Genomic DNA, 16,932 nt, shown 5'->3' on the forward strand with positions numbered 1-16,932 from the left:
GCAGGTACCAGCCAGTGCAGATCTAATGTTGCAGCTGATAATTTTCTTTTATTTGTAGGTGTACGACCCTTACTCATCCCAAATGTGTGGCTGCCATCCGACAAACCAGTTTCAGCAGGGACAGCAGCATCCTTATAGCTGTGTGTGATGACGCCAGTATCTGGCGCTGGGACAGGCTACGATAAATTACTTTTTCTTAATTCAAAGTAGAAAATATATTTTCAAATTTTAATATAGTCTGTTAACTTGCTAGTACAGTAGATGCATTTAGTGTAGACTTCCTCAAAGGTTCGGCAGGCTGGAGCTGAACTTAGTGATGTTTACATTCTGTGTATTGTTCTGCTTGGAATTGCTGCTTTTAATAAAAAGAAGTATTTTTGTAAAGTTTTCTGGACTGTCCATTTTAATTATTTCCCACAAGGAGTTTTCTCTTATGGCCTACGAAGTTGCTTTGTGTACAGCTATTGCATAAATGCAGAGTAACTTGCTAGAAATATGGCACATGTGTGCTCGCAGTTGTACTTGTGACTTTTTGACTGAAAACATCATGAAGCTGTTGAATATTATCCAGGGAACACACAGAGGAAATACTATGCTTGGGAATCCTGTATAAATAAATGGTAAATTAGTGCTAAAAATATTTTGAACTCCTTTCTTTCTGGATGCATTAAGAAGAGTGTGGCCAGCAGGTCAAGGGAGGTTCTCCTCCTCTTCTACTCTGTCCTAGTGAGGTCACATCTGGAGTACAGTGTCCAGTTTTGGGCTCACCAGTTCAGGAGAGACAGGGAACTACTGGAGAGAATGCAGCAGAGGCTCCAAAGATGCTGAGAAGACTGGACCTCTCTCTGATGATGAAAGGCTGAGGAGCCCTGGGGCTGTTTAGCCTGGAGAAGAGAAGTCCTGATCAGTAGTATCAAGAGGGGGCAAGAGGCTGAGGCCAGACTCCTCTCTAGTGGTGCCCAGTGAGAGGACAAGGAGCAATGGGCACAAACTAGAACCCAGAGGGTTCCAGCAGAGCATACGGAAAAGCTTCTTTTCTGTGAGTGTGATGAAGAGCTGGAGCAGGCTGCCCAGGAGAGGCTGTGGAATCTCCTTCCCTGGAGAGATTCCAACCTACCTGGACACATTTCTGGGTGACCCTGCTGTGGCAGGGGGCTTGGACCAGATCAGCTCCAGAGGTCACTTCCAACCCCCACGCTTCGGTGATTCCTCAATTTGCAAGTTTTAATAAGGTAAATTTGGGATGTACTTTTCACCAGTTCTGTTACTGGACACTGGCTGTATATTTTTTTTTTTTATTGTAGCTCACGCTGCTTTACTGGATTCTGGCTCTAGTTTCTCTGATTACTGTAAATCAAAGGCAGTCACTGGAAAAATATTGAAAATATGTTTTAATTGCCTCTATTGTCAGTATCCCCAAATGGCCTCATCAGTGTCTTACAAGACTTAGTTTGGACTTCACAAGTAGTTTACAAATCTTAGTCCCTCTCCCCTTTTTTTTTTTTTTGTTTTTTTTTTCCCCTCTTTTAAATCCTTACTGGTGGGGAGCTACAGTTGTACTGTTGTAGTGCAAGTCTGTCCAAAACTAGTGTTCAGCTGAGCTGCATTCTGGACCTTCTTTTCCACACTGAAGCCAAGGGGCCAGTGCGCTCCTTCTCAGAAGGGGTGCCCTTGACTCACTGGTCATGGGGATGTGATCACGAAGCCGAGTGTAAAACCACCACAGAGTCGGGCAGAACTAGGCCCAAGCAGTGGAGGGAGAAGACCAAAATACCTGCATAGGTCTCCCTCTTTCAGCCCACTTGTGCTCACAGGTGAGCTGGAGGTGGTTGTTGACCTCTAGTTCTACTGCAGCTACACAACTGTTGGCACAGTATGATCCAGCCTCTCCCACGTTTTCCCACATCCAGGGCTGAGAGTGGAATGGGATACAGAAGCAACAGGGTTTTTTTGGCTGTGGTTGTTTTGGTGTGGAAGTGCTATGTTCTGACAGCTGAGCTGCTCCCTTTGAGAGGAAGGAAAGGAAGGGTGGTGCTGGACTAGGGAGAGGCCCATCACAATTAGGGGCAGCTTTCACTTCTGTGCTAAGTTAGAAATGTGCTGAGGACTGTTCTCTTAGAATGCAGACAAGTGTTCCAGCAGGTTTGCCCTGAGAAACCTGGATGGATGTGAAATCAGATTTAAAGTGTTAACGGAGGGAAAAGCTAGAGAATATGAACTTGCAAAAGTAGAGCTGGACTGAGCCACAGGGAAGAAAAAAATTCTCCTTTACAACAGCCAGCCCCCATCTGCTTTTAGGATCAATATCTTGTTGAATACAGACCACAAGGGAAAAACCCCTCCTTGTCAACACTCAGACCCATAAAGCTCAAGTGAATAGTTGTGTATTATTTCATTGGGGTGTTTTCTTCTTAGGGTTGCCCAATTCTAGACTAAAAAAGGGGAAAAAAATTATATTTATTGTGTGTCTTCTGGAAGATACAGAGCTAGTAGAGTTATAATAATTGCAAAATAATTTAAAAAGGAGCTTCATATTCTCCAAAACTTTTAAACTTTTAAAAATATATTTTCATGTGACATACCTTGAGAGCTCCAGTGCCTAAGGCCTTTAGAAAAAGAAGTGTGGCTTGACCCTAGTATTGGAGAAACCAAAATATCCCCAAAGACATTAACACATGTTTATTTGCCATTGTCTCCATAGTTCTGGTCTTTGAGAGATTTGGTAATTAGCTCCTTCTGTCTCTCACCTCAGCAAAAGGCTGATGAGGGAGAGGTGAAGTTGGGCTCTGCCTGGTTCCCACCTCCTGACAGTACAGCCAGGAAACTGTTTCAGGAGGCTGCAGGAGATTACATCTGTATAGGAGATTCCTGACATGTTACAAATGTCTCTTCTGTATAAACTCTGTGTAAAGAGTACAAGAAAAATTGAAAGCCATTGTTTCCTTCAACTATTTCAACACTGAGCATCTCTTTGAAGAGATTCATCCTTCTTCCCTTCATAGAAAAAAAAAATAGCTGGAGAGAGGAAATAGCTGGAGATCCTTGTCTTTCTCCACCAATTTTTAGACTTGAAAACTGGCTAAATTATTAGCTTCGATTATAATCTTAATTTTTAGGCATAGACTTTGTCCAGAGTCAGCAAAAAAGTTTGTAGCACAGCCGGAAGTAGAAAACAGGTTCCTAACCGTTTTGTTAAAACAGTGGTTCAGTTGGAAGGGTCTCTCCTCAGTAAAGGTTAAGAGCCTGTTTGTATCTGTTTGTTGGGGTTTTACTCCATCTGGTGGCGACTGTATGAAAACAAAAAAGTTACCACAAAGTAATTTTAAATCAGGTTCTTGGGCTTCTAATTTTAAGCCAAAAAATGTCATGCAGATGTGGATTGACTTTGCCCTTCCTCATATATGTAGGATGTGAGGTCTCTGGGGTGCGTTTGTGCCGTTTCACCACTGGTGATGTTTGGGAGCTCTGGTTCCATGGCTGAAAGTCAAGAGAAGTTCTCCCTCTGCCAGTGCTGCAGGGAAGGCTTCAGGCTCACCTGAGAACGCTGACCTGCCAGCCTGAGCTGCGTGCCAGAGAAATATTTGCTTCATTTCAGTGTTGTAACTCTTCTAAAAAGCAAACAACCAAAACTACAGAAAAGCCTTCTCCATAATTAGATTTTTGGCTACTTTTCATGAATGTTGCTTCTGTTTCAGCATAAAGCAGTAGCAGTACATGCACTTGTTGCTTCTTGTATTCTTACATTTGCCTCCAAGCGTGGTGCTGAGGTGGGGGCAGACCCAGGAACAGATCTGGCCCCTGTGAAAAGAATCCCTGCTCAACTACAGTTCATGTTGGCTTGGAATGAAAAATGATTTGGAAAGTTTCCCAAAAGGAAGGGAAACAAATATTGCTGTCATGGCTATGTGCATGGCATGGCACATTCAACTTCAAAGTCTAATGAGCAATAACCACCTTTTTTTCTTTTAGGGGGTTTTCCATTTAGGGGACCTGTACTCCTAATAGCTTATTTCATTACGCTTATTTCACTCCTCCTCCACATCACTGTTCATACCATAATTAGAGAAAGCTGAAGGGAAAGACAGATTCATCAAACACCTCCACAGCCAATAACGTAGCAGCTCTCATTTCACTGCCCCAGCCGGGGCTACACAGTACAAATCTACAGCTCTGAACTGGACCCAGTGGCTTTTTCAAAGCTAGTTGACTTGCAGCAGGGCAAGAGTTCCCAAAAATTCCTCTTCATTACACCTTCATACAGGAGAAGTTAGAGACAGGTACCCTGAGATGAAGCTCACTGGTGTCTTCACACTAAAGAGAGAGAAACACCATCTGTGTGAGCCAGGGACAGGAATATTGGCTGTACACAAAGTCAAAGAACTTCCAGTGTAAGTGCCAGCAGGAAAACCATCAACATATTCTTGGCTGCCTTATCAGAAGGAGCTAAAGGAGAAAAAACTACATTTATTTTGTTCACAACAAAACACACCAAAAGGTCTCACAACTGTGAAGCGGCACTGCCATTTTTCATCTTATTTTTTCCACTTTAAATGCAGTTTCAAGGTAACATTTCTGTGTGAAATCAGACCACCGATTTCTTGTTGCAGTCAAGTGCTTCAATTAAAAACCAAAAGCATAGGCAAGTAGCTTTCACAGATTTTAATTTTAAATAATTTTCAAGAGTAATATAAAAGTTACAAGCTTGTCTATTTGGACTAATCGTTATTTCCCCCCCCCCGAATTCTTCAGTGGGGTTACTTGCTGCATCTTTCAGGTCATGCTCTTTAGGAAGCACTTCAAATGACATAATTTAAGCTTATGTCTTCCAGAAGAGAGGGTTCTGTGTCAGACGTCTCTGGAAGTTCTCATACCTAGAAAAAAAAAAAAAAAAAACAAAAACCAACAAAAAAACAGGCCAACAACCAAACAAAAACCCCAACAAAAACCCCAAAGCTGTTGCAAATAAAATAGCTTCAAAAATTATACACATCATAGAATACTTTGGGTTAGAAGGGACCTTCAAAAGTCATCTAATCCAACCCCCCTGCAGTGAGCATGGATGGACATCTTTAACTAGACCCTGAATGTCTCCAGGGGTGGGGAGAATAAATCAGCCTGCTGTACAGAACACAGTAAATTACATCTACTCCACACCAGGAAATGAGTAAAATCCTCCTTTCTGATTCCATATCAATAATATTCCCAGTGACACTTGTGTATTTCCACAACAGTATGCATGCCATTAAAGTGATATCCCAGAGGATCCTCATTTAGGCTTAGCAGGATTCTAAGTTAATTAGAAGCGGCTATTTTGTCTATAATATTTTTTGGGCTAGGAAATCAAAGTTTGGGCATAGGGAAGCGTGAGTCCAAGGCTGCCCATCATCCCAACAATCAGGCCAGGTATCTCACAGGAGAAACCCCAGCAAAACCAGACCAAGAGAACCTCATGCTGTGTAGGAACATGTTAATTCTAACTCACACATTTTTTTATATACAGTAATGTTTTAGTAAAATATAATGAGGAAAAATAATCATGTAACACATAATGGAACCCTGTGTGAACACGTGCTGTCCTCATTGCACCTGTCACACTCACAGGAACAAGCCAACCACAAACCAACTGAACATCACAATTCATTACTGATCTACAGTGAAGAAATAGGGAAAGCAAACACTTCCTGTGACTTTAATAACAATAAAATAGCCTACAGGCTTTGAGCTACAAAAGCCTAAGAACCCTTCTCAATCCCCACAAACTCGAGCTGTGAGGCATCAAAAGGTACTGCCAATCAAAGAAAACAAGGTTTTTCCTCCATCTCAGTTCCTAACCCAACTCAAATGAGAAAAGAGACTCTAAAGGCTTTTAAACCCACTCAAATTAGAGAAAGGCTTATTTATGATTGAATTTCTAAGCCCAACTGTTGAATTTCCATTGCACCAGCCCCTTGCAGAGCCCTAAGATACTCCACAGATTACAAGCTACTATAATTAAATGCATTATGATGACTGACAAGCACATGAACAGAGCCAACCAAGGGTCTCCTGTAGCTGCAATCACACTAACAGGTTTCTATGCATAAACGTGCTCAGCTTATTGGAGTCACACCTCATCTCACCATGCTGCTTTGAACAACAGCCAAAAGCAAATTCAGCCTTGCCCAGGCAGGACCAGCCATCTCCCTGCTGCTTTAGCCTCTCTTCCCTTTGGCCTCTCAGAGACCTTAACCACACGTGGTCACAGAGTCACCTTCTGAACAGAAGAGATCTGCACCAAGTTATGCTCCCAAAGGAAATATATTGCTTTGTAGATTGCTTGCATTAACTGCCTGCATATTCATGAGATCTGTAGTAACAATAAAGCTGTATTCAGAGAGCCCAAAATACTTAAAAAGAGTTTAGGTTAATACTGTAGAGGCTAAAGAAGGCTGAACTAATCAACTCCAGCAAAGAATTTTCCAGACACCCTAAAGGACCACCTGCAGTTCACAGTTCATCTCCAGATTTAATCCAGTTCTTAAGCCAGTCCCTGGAAAACAACTTGCAGAGACATTTGTGTTTGTGCTCAGGGTCTTGGTGGCAGAGACAGGTCCACCCACTAGCAACATGATTTCTCCACCTCTCCCATAGTCTTAAGCGATGTACCTTTGCTAGAACTACATCTAAGAATAAAAAAAAAGTGTAACAACCAACCACAAACTGAGAAATATCAGTGTGTGTTCTGTCCCCCTATGACTCCAGAGCACCTGCATGACCAGCAACATGGTGCAGATCCACCCATGTCAAGTGTGACAGTTCCATGAGCAAGAAAACTTCATAGGCTGATTAGCACCTTTCTAATAAAAAAGCTGATACTGACAAATAAATACAAAACCAGCAGATAGAACCTCTCTGTACTTGGGATAACCACAAACACAAATGTTTTTGCATCATCTCACTGAATAACATAACAGTAGTTTGCTACTTTGAAACCAGCTGGTTTAATGCCTAGTAAAAAAGAACACTTGTTTCCAGAGGCCATTGCCATTATTACCATTTCAGAACAACATTTGCAGGAATGAAAGCTTCAGAAGGATTTGGAGTCATCTGTGCCTGAGTAACAGCAAATGAGGAAGCGAAGTTATAGAAGTTATCCAACATCTTCTGAGTGAACTGAAATTTAAAAAAAGAGACATTTTAAGTGAGTTTTTTTTTTCAATTTGAATTTTTGTGCAGAAGTTTAACAGATATGCACCTCCTATATGAAGTAAAATTAGCATTGCCATCTGAAACGTGATGGGGAAGTGGATACAGTAGGTCCAGGGATGTCAATTTTAAATTGATCGTAGCACCCTAAAGCTCAGTCTTGGCCTCAGATCCATCCAACATCCAGAGATGGTTTTCAGAATCTTCACTCACCCTCTCCCTGCCCAATTTCATCCAAGTGGATAAGCTTTGGGAAGAACATTTTCTTCTTGGGAGAAAGTGATGCAGTGACAAGAGCTGTCCCTCTCTTCTAAATTAAAACATGAGAAGCACTGTAGGCCAGCTCAAAGCTGCCATTCCAGCTCATGGCAAAACCCCAGTTGTTAAACAAGCTGAAAATTCTGCAGTCTACATCAGACTCCAACAACAGGGAAATTCCTTTAGCTCTCACCACGAAAGGGCTACTATCCTGGCATCCTTTTGCTGGACAAAACATGAAAAAGACACATAAGAAACTCCTAAACTGTAGGAGTAAAGAAGTACAAGAGTGCAAGAGAAGCTAAGAAGGAGCAAGCCCTGTGTGCAGAGGATGAGGCCGTAGGACATGCCCAGCCACTCCACAAATACATAACCCTGTGGTCCTTCCTTTCCTTTCTATTCTATTTTTAAAAAAAGCACACATTATTTTTCGTGGGAGAACAAACCATTTTCATAGTTAGTGAAATGATGGAGGAAAACAGACTGGCACAATATAAGCACTCCTGTGCTTCCCTCCACCTGCTCTGACAAGTAGTAGTGAAGAAATGATGTCCCAGAACTTGTCTTGCTCCATCCACATGCAGAACTTTGTAGTTTTGTCCCACTTTTATCCATATAACTTTTAAATAATACAGCCATATAAAAAAATAAATACACAACGAAAAAGCTTCATAAAACATACTAAAAATGTAGTGGGAGAACCACCCCTTAACTTAAAGTAGTAACAGATGAGTTTGCCTTTAGAAAAATGCTTTCGCCGCTGTAATATAGCGGTTCCAAAGAGACTACATCAAGTATTAAATAAAAGCCATCAGTCCTTGACAAACATGCTCCCAGTCATAGCCCCCTCCCTCTACCATCTATTTTTTGGTGTGTGGTTTTTTTATTTTTTTTTTAAATTTGCTTTAAATCCTATTGCCAGAAGAATCCACCAGCCACCCTGCAAATCACCTGAAGTGGCACATTGTTACTTCATGGCTTAACTACTGCTATAATAAAAATTGGTGGAATCAGAACATATACTTACATGTCCTTTCCCACAAGAACTTCAAATAACTGCCACTGGTGGCTGAGGATTTCCAGAAGTTCAAACTAACAGCCAGGCTGGGTGAAAAATAGCGAGTCCTGCAGCCCAAGGCCTGGTCCACAGGGAAAGACTTCAAAAAAATAAATATATCTTTCTGTTGGAGAGGACAGGATTCTGTAATTGTGCAGAATGACATTACAAGGATTTCTCCAGGGTCAGTGGCACACTTGGACATGTACCTGCATCCGTGCCCGGGTCTGCCTTGACTTTGAGTAATTTTTGACCGTCACTGCAAGTCTGTGCACTGGAGTTCCACCACCTACAAATCACCAGAAACCCCCTGTCTCTTACATGCGTTTAGTCATTGCTGTTCCTATAAGGAAGCATCACATTTTTACAGTAGACAGTTTTCCAGTGCAAGAAAAAGTCATTTCAAAATACCAAAGCATCCGGCCAAATGATGTGGCAACAATTAGCTTGGTTACAATCCTACAGCCACCCACAGCAGCTCTCTTTTTTTAATTAGATTTTCAGAAACTCAATTCTTAAGACATCAGTAGCACAGAGAATTTCTGAAAATAGACTGTCCAAGCTACCTCTGTGAATGAATCAACCGATGACACAGCAGCACTTGCAACAGGAGTCTGCTGGGCCAGGTTCTCCAGCAGTTCCACTGAGATTCCAATCTGGGCCACCGTTGGTGTCTGGGGGAGGTTCATGGCACCAAAGGGATGTTGACTTCCCTTCCCTGAAAGCACCAAAACCAGCACATGTTACATTTGGCACTCAGGTAAGGCCTGTGTTACTTACATCACAGTGTTTCTTCTGCAGAAGGTAACCCTCAGCCCCCACCAGAGAGATCTCCCTATCTCAGGAATACAGAAAAATGGCACAGTCCAAATACAGGCACAAGCACAACAGACAAAACACTGTGACAGGCACACCTAAAACCCACAGCAGGTCTTACGGACATTTCTTAAAAAAAAAAAAAGGGAAAAACAATTTTAAATCTCCCTATGCAGTAAATGGATTCAACACAAAGTACAAGCTGTGAGTAAGAGCCAGCAGAACCTTTCTCTGCAGGCACCAAGGCTTTACTTCACACTAACAGTTGCAGATAAACAGGAAACCTGCAGCACTGCTGCAGAACTGTTTGATTCACTCACTCCAAACCTGGTTATTGCCCTGACAAATATGAAATATTACTTTAAGATCTCTCTGACTCAAAACTATCCCTCTGGAGGGCTGGGCAGCCCCAGGTCTCATCTGAACTGCTCAAAACCACCAACCACACACCACAGGTCAAATAAACAGCCATGGAACAGAAAGGCCTCTCAACTTTGCAAGAGCCACAAAGAATCACAAAGTTGCTTCAGCTGGAAGATCACCACTAGACCATGTCTCTAAACACCACATCTACATGTCTTTTAAATCCCTCCAGGGATGGTGACTCCCTGGACAGCCCATTCCAGGGCTTGACAATCCTTTCAGTGAAGAAATTTTTCCTAGTGTCCAACCTAACATCCCCTGGTGCAAAATGAGGCCACTTCCTCTTGTTCTATAGCTTGTTACATGGGGGAACAGACTAACCCCCACTTCACTACAACCTCCTTTCTGGAAGTTCTAGAGTGAGGTCTCCCCTCAGCCTCCTTCTCTCCAGGCTAGACAGCCCCAGTTCACTTAGCTGCTTGTTGTCAGACTTGTGCTCCAGACCCTTCACCAGCTTTGTCACCCTTCTTTGGACACGCTCCAGCACCTTTACCTCCTTGTAGCAAGGGGCTTGAAGCTGAACACAGTAGTTGGGGTGCAGCCTCACCAGCGCCAAGTACAGGGGGACAATCACTCCCCCAGTCCTGCTGATCACGTACTTCGGATACAACACATGGTATTCCTGATACAAGCCAGGAAACAATGAAGTGGGCAGAGAAACGCCCCCAAATTGCTTACCACTCCTGAAGGCACCACCCAGCCCTCCTGTCATCACTTCTGACCTTTCTCAGCCCAGTATTAACCAGTACTTTCAGTGCCAGCTTCAGCTAGGGTCTCTGCAAACAATGACAGACACCTCAAGTCACTTCAATCATGCCTTTCTCTGTTAACAACTGTAAAGGAAAATACAGGAAAAGGGCCTTGGGGACCACACTGCTGTTAGTAAAAAAATACTAATAACTCACCAAAGTACGAGTGAACACAACAGACAAGTACCTCTTAACACAGAAGTCATTTGTCAGTAGCACTCTCTAGCCTCTTACTAGGAGGAGAAAGCAAAGCTAATCAAGAGCTGGCCTACAGACCAGTCAACTCTACCTTGAGCTGCAGAAAAGGCTAACTGAAATCTAAAGCACCATTTGACTTGGTTTCATGGTCAAAAACTCAGCCAGCAAAAAATAGCTCAAGTTTGGAAATTGAAACAAAGCTCAACAGTGAAGGTCTTAGAAACTTGACCATTGTTCTGCAGGGACACGAGGCACCACCACAGAGAAGCCAACGTTCAGCCTGTATGGAAAGCACATTCACAAACCCAGCACCCTTTTCAACAGAAGCCAAGTGTCACTACTCATGCCAGACACTACAACTGTCACATAGTGACAAAGCTTTTGCTATTAAACTGCCACTTTAACACAAGGCCAATAAGAAGAGTGTTCACCTCCTGAAGTGCTATTTAGCTCTTCCCAGAGATGCCACTGCTGTATGAGCTCAACCTTTACTGTAGGTAGATGCTTGCTTGATAAAAGTAAAAATTATTAAAGTATTAAGACAGAAAGAGAAAAGCTATTAGAAATCAAATATCACACATGTTCATTATTAAAAGTCCTGATAGCAACAAAGCTGGTAGAAGTTTTACATCTTGTAAAATCACCTGAGAAGCTGATATTTACAATAAAAATACAACATCCTCAAGCAACAGGCTCCATCAGAATGTATCACTACTTTAGAATGACACGCATAATCTAAATAATAAAATATAGCCATTTGCACACACTCCCATGGAACCAGTGTCCATCTTAAAGGGTGAGAGAAAAGCACCCCCTGCCACCCTCACACCAGCTGCCTTTTATCCCTGCAACTTTTATCCCTCCTGTCAACTTAATTCCGGTAAGGGTGCAAAATCCCAGCCCAAGATTTGCTTTCTGTTTTCACCACACTTTCAGGCATAGCTGAGAAATAAAACCCCTTACAATTCCAATGTGAGTATTTCTAAGCCCCTTCTTTATGCACAACTGCATGAACTTATCTACTCTCAATCAGGAAAACATGAAGTCAGGGGAGAATAGGCAACTGCATGCACTGAAGTGTTAGCAGCCATCATTCCTCCCCGGATCTAAAAAGCACAGACAAGCCACCAACAACTGGCAGCAATGGCATTCTTCTAAAGATTGATTCTCCAGGCCCAAGACTACTAGGAAATACAATTCAACAAATTTTTCCTGCTTACAGAGGAGCTCTAAAGGAATCTTTTAGAGGGTACTGTGATATCCTGTGCAACACCTTCAAGACCCAACTGGAAATCTGCTGTTTAGAGGTTACCCGAGTTTAAATAGCACCTATTGTCAAGGAAACTGTCCAGGTTCATAATTCAGTCTCTACTCCACAAATCACTTTTACATTGAAGACCCTATTCCAGAAAGGCAATTCCCCTTTTATTTCAGGTATTGAGACAATCTTTGGTATCCCACTTTGAAACACTGCCATGTTCACCTGCATTGGCCTTCCTAAGTAAGCGTGGGACATGAAGCAGGGGGAAGCTGTCCTGGCTTGAGTTAAACTACAACTAACTCTGTTCAGTCATTTTACTTTTCAGTTAAGTCTCTTCTAAGTAACTACACTTTCTGTAGTTAATGGAATGTTGTCCTGGTTTGGCCAGGATAAGGTTAATTTTCACCAGGTGTGGGGAGGGTGGAGCCAGGATAGACAACCCAACCAGCCCAACCCATGGGTTATTTCATAACATGCTGACGTCATGCCCATGACATAGGGGCCAACACAGGGGTTTTGGGAGAGAGTCTGGACTCATGGTGCTGTTTCCATTTGCAGCTAACATGGTCTATCCTTTTTATCACTTGCTTTATATGTTATTACTGTGGTTTAATGCTCCTTTTTGTTGCTGTATTAAATTCTCCTTATCTCAGCCCACAGGGTTTTATATTTTTCTCCTTCCCATTCAGGGAATGGATGGGGTGAGCGAGCAGCCATGTGGTGCCCAGCTCCTGGCTGGGTCTAAACCATGGCAGATTTGCTGACAGGGTGTTGTTCTAGCAGTGGTGATGCTCAATGTTTAGAGCTACTACCAAGGATTGATGTGCAGAAAGGTTCCTGTTTATACACTTGCTCCTGTGAAGGTCAAGGTCACTGCTAAATCCCCGTGTGCCACACTGGGCAGTCTGCAAAGCAAGAGGCTGCACCTGCAGGGAGGAGCAGACAGGACAGGTGACCCTAAATGACCAGGGAGGGATTCTACTCCACATGTGTCATATTTGGCATAAAGCTGAGGGATCACAAGGGTCAAGCCTCTTTTTCAGTGGCCAGTATCCGAGGCCGACTCTGTCCATTCTGCCTTTGATGCCAACTGGTGTGTTCCTGAATCCAGTTCCAGAATCCACCTCCTGAATCCGGTTCCCATCTGCTGCCAAGTCCAGCCTGGGACTTGCCCAGTGCCTGCTCCACAGCATCAGTGGTGATGGTGATACAATTGCCATCAGGGAGGGGGGTGCTGTGCTCAAGATGGGTTTTGTATATACTGTATGTATTTCACTTAATTGTCATTATTTTCATGAAAGCTGGTTTTAGTTTTCTTTTCCAATCCCTAAGTCCCTCTCCCTTATTCTCTTTCTCTTCACCTTTGGGAAGGGAGAGGGGGTAATAAGAGCATCTGTCACTGGTCTAGTGGCCAGCCTAGCCCTAATCCTTGACAGAAGCAAACAAAAACAATGAGCCAACACCATTATACTTGACCCTCATAGTCCAGAAGTCCAGTATCACATTCCCAGGCACTGTACTTAACAACTCTACCAGTTCTTACAGCTACCTGCAACGTGGGCAGGTTACAGACATGACAAAACCTGAACAGTTCCAGGGCATACCAGATACTAAACATAAGCTTAACATACATTTATCCTTTCCCAAAGTCTGGATAATAAAACACACTGCCACTTGAGCTGGCCACTTGTCTACATGCTGGCCCTCCTCATCATAAAACAAGAAACTGCTACAACCACTGCTTCACAGGGAGCTGACAAACAGGGAGACAATTTGCTCCTCTCATCAAGGGATTCAACTCAAAACGCAGATCTCAATGGTCAGTAATGTCTTTCACTGATTCCAGCTCTCTGTGGTCCCTCTCTGGTCTTCCCTTTCTACAGCCTCATAGTCTTCTCCATCACACAATTGTTTATGGTCACAGAGCCCACGGCTATATATCTCATACTGACTCTACAGTCAGAGACAAGCAGGAGGCAACAATGGGAACAGCAGAGCTCAGATGAACACAGCACTGCCTCCCAGCACTGCACATGCATTCAGCCGTGGCACAGACCTCTTCCTGAGAGCAGCCCTCACCTCCAAGTCACGGCTAATCACGCAAAAAGCATCTGAAAATGTGTTTTCCTGCAAGGCTGTCTGAAAGCATCTGTAGCACAGTAAGTCTTTCAAGCATGAAAAACATACTACAAAAGAACCAGTGATACACTTTACTGCTTCACTAACAAGACAACTTCAGTACATACAAAACCACTCCCCTCCCCATCCTATTCTGTGGCCTTTCTCTCTTCTGAAGAAAGCCCAAATTTTTGAGGAACATATATAATGCTCTGCATTACTCCTTATAGCATGTCAAACTGCCATTCAGGAATGATTCAAAAGAAAGTGTGCCACCTTTTAAATTATACATTTAATCACAGAATCACAGTATGGTGGGGGTTGCAAGGAACCTCTGGATTTCATCTAGTCCAACCCCCTTGCTAAAGCAGGGTCACCCAGAGCAGGCTGCACAGGAAAGCATCCAGGCAGGTTTAGAAAGTCTCCACAGAAGGAGACTCCACAACCTCTCTGGGCAGCTTGTGCCAGTGCCCTGTCACCCTCACAGGAATTTTGTTTTCTTCACCCCTTATGTTTAGGTGGAACTTCCTGTGTTCCAGCTTGTGCCTGCTGCCCCTTGTCACTGGGCACCACTAAAAAGTGTCTGGCCTTATCCTCTTGACACTTACCCTTTAGATACTGGTAAGCGTTCATAAGATCACCTCTCAGTCTTCTCCACGCTAAACAGCCCCAGGTTTCTCAGCCTTTCATCATCAGAGAGGTGCCTCAGTCCCCTCATCATCTTCGTAGCCTCTGTTGGACTTTCTCTCCAGCAGTTCCCTGTCCCTCTTGAACTGGGGAGCCCAGAACTGGACACAGTACTCCAGATGTCGCCTCACCAGGTCAGCGTAGAGAGGGAGGAGAACCTCCCTTGTCACACTCTTCTTAACGCACCCCAGGATACTACTGCTCTTCTTGGCCACAAGCACACTCTGCTGGCTTATGGTTGTTATGCAGCAGGACTCACATTTCCATGGAGCTGCTTTCCAGCATATCAACCCCTAACCTGTACTGGTGCATGGGGTTATTCCTTCCTAAGTAAAGGACCTTGCACTTACCCTTGTTGAACTTCCCTAGGTTCCTCCACACCCAACTCTCTCCCCAGTCCAGGTCAAACCACAGCAAAATCAACACTTACCTAAACAGAGGTGGAAGTTCAGGCTATAGACTACACTGAAACCTACAGAAGATGTGTATTACTTTATCACTGTAACACTTTCAGCAGCTTGACTGCCATATCCATTCCTGTAATACCACAGTGTGTCATTTGGGTGCTTCATTTCTATAATATGCATGGCAGAACCCCCATATATTTAGAAAATTCTCTGGCTCACATATCAATCAGACTTCTCTGACCTGGGTCTCCACGAAAAATACTCAAACATCTGGACAGCTGCTTTCCCACGCCAACACCCTCTACTGGGCACTCACGTCACACAGCAGCTGCACCGGAACAGGAAGCAGCTCGCCGAACAAAATCACTGTGTCAGGCTCCACTCCTTGCTGCCTCCCTGCTACCAAGAATACAACTGCTAACCGTGGAAGCTGAAAGAAGCCGCAGCAGGCATGTCTAGACAAATGCCTGAAAACCACATTATTGAAGTTACAGGGCTGTTCTTCCTCAGGTTCTCTAGGCAGAAGCACCGGAACATGTGCCAAGCCTGATCACAGAAATTTCGAGCTCAACACCACAAACAAGAGAAGACCACAGAATGTTAGGGGTTTGGAAGGGTAATAAATTTCACTAGGAACATGAACACACAGAGAGACATCACGAAGCTTACAGGCTGCTCAAGTTATCTGAAAACACATGGTGGTCTGCCTTTTCATTCATGTAGCTTTTCATTCAAAACCACCTTCAAACATCCATCCCTTTATGCATGCATGAACACATCTGTTCCACTGACTCACGTGTTCTACCAGTCTTACCAGATTTCAGACCAGAAATTTTGAAGATGGCACTTGGCTTCTCGTTAGTGACAAATCCCAGTAGCTGCCACACTGCCATCCCATTCTGGTCTGGGTAACAAAAATAGACGGATCCTCCCATTCCTTCTGGAAATGGTATAGTTCCCAGCATGAAGACCACTACATGGTTGATGTTTTCATAGTCTGGTAAATCAAATACAAACTTGTCTTCAGCCACTTGTTGGGGAGCTGCTTGTACCTAAAGAGAACAAAACCTTTATTAGTATTCCTACATTTTTCATCTTTGCTTGTAACCATGAATATCCTTTTACAGAAATACATCTAGAGTGGAACACAACAATAAGTGAGGAATGTGCTAGCCTAAATAGCTAACAGCCAGATAAAACCCAAACACAGGAGAAAACCAACTGACAAAAATATTAGTAAAAAGGCACAACACTCTTGTTCTATCTGCACTGAACATATATCCTACCCAGGACTACAGCATCAGAATACCTTCACTCCCCGTGTACGTAGGAGGAACATGGGGTGCAGAAGAGGCTGCCAAGTGTACAAGCAGTGGCTGTTGACCACCTGTCTCGCACAACCCCAGGACCGAGGAAACCTGTTCACCCAGGAAATATGACAGACCTTGAGGCAGGCAGTAGAAAGGTGGCTCAATGCCAAGGCAGAAGATACCCTCCTCTTTACCACAGACGCTGCGTCCCTGCGGCCAACGCAAAATCTAGCCATAAAACCTTAATTTTAAGCGCGCAGCTCGTCTCTAAGCAGCCCGAGACCCCCTGTCAACAGAGGGGATGGCCGCAGCCCCTCGGCAACGGGGCTCTCCCACGCAGCTGCCTCCCGGGACGCGGGATGGCACCAAGCGAGACGAAGACGGCGAGGTCCCCTCTGCCCGGGGCCAGCCCCGAGGGGAGCCCGGCGAGCGGGGCAGGGACGAACCCCGAGGGGCAACCCTG

General features: G+C 43.9%; 2 protein-coding genes across 2 annotated transcripts in view; one reads left to right on the plus strand and one right to left on the minus strand.

The window, feature by feature from the left end:
* The window catches only part of EED (embryonic ectoderm development), a gene marked incomplete at its 5' end in the record, with an annotated part of 15,188 nt that extends 14,801 nt beyond the window's left edge, over positions 1-387 (plus strand). Inside the window, one exon of the mRNA XM_008949423.1 lies at positions 59-387. Within this exon, the coding sequence (XP_008947671.1) occupies positions 59-185 (127 nt within the window). The remainder of the gene's footprint in view (positions 1-58) is intronic.
* Positions 388-4,518: 4,131 nt separating this feature from the next.
* LOC103781699 (chromosome unknown open reading frame, human C11orf73) lies at positions 4,519-16,574 on the minus strand. Its single transcript, XM_008949422.1, has 5 exons — positions 16,469-16,574; positions 15,974-16,211; positions 9,067-9,218; positions 7,034-7,152; positions 4,519-4,871 (listed from the first exon to the last, which is right to left on the minus strand). The coding sequence occupies exons 1-5, from the start codon at positions 16,496-16,498 to the stop codon at positions 4,817-4,819; spliced, it is 594 nt and encodes a 197-aa protein (XP_008947670.1). The 5' UTR covers positions 16,499-16,574; the 3' UTR covers positions 4,519-4,816.
* Positions 16,575-16,932: the final 358 nt, after the last annotated feature.

The sequence above is a fragment of the Merops nubicus genome, unplaced genomic scaffold (genome assembly GCF_000691845.1).
Source record: "Merops nubicus isolate BGI_N331 unplaced genomic scaffold, ASM69184v1 scaffold8131, whole genome shotgun sequence".
Lineage (NCBI taxonomy): Eukaryota > Metazoa > Chordata > Aves > Coraciiformes > Meropidae > Merops > Merops nubicus.

What these genes read in the sequence shown, in the direction of transcription:
- LOC103781699 (XM_008949422.1), bottom strand. Translation starts at nt 16,498, where the DNA reads ATGTTCCTCCTACGTACACGGGGAGTGAAG. An exon ending in AATTTCTGGTCTGAAATCTG is followed by an intron (nt 9,219 to 15,973) that starts GTAAGACTGGTA and finishes TGGTGCTTTCAG; the next exon opens with GGAAGGGAAGTCAACATCCC. An exon ending in CGGTTGATTCATTCACAGAG is followed by an intron (nt 7,153 to 9,066) that starts GTAGCTTGGACA and finishes TTTAAATTTCAG; the next exon opens with TTCACTCAGAAGATGTTGGA.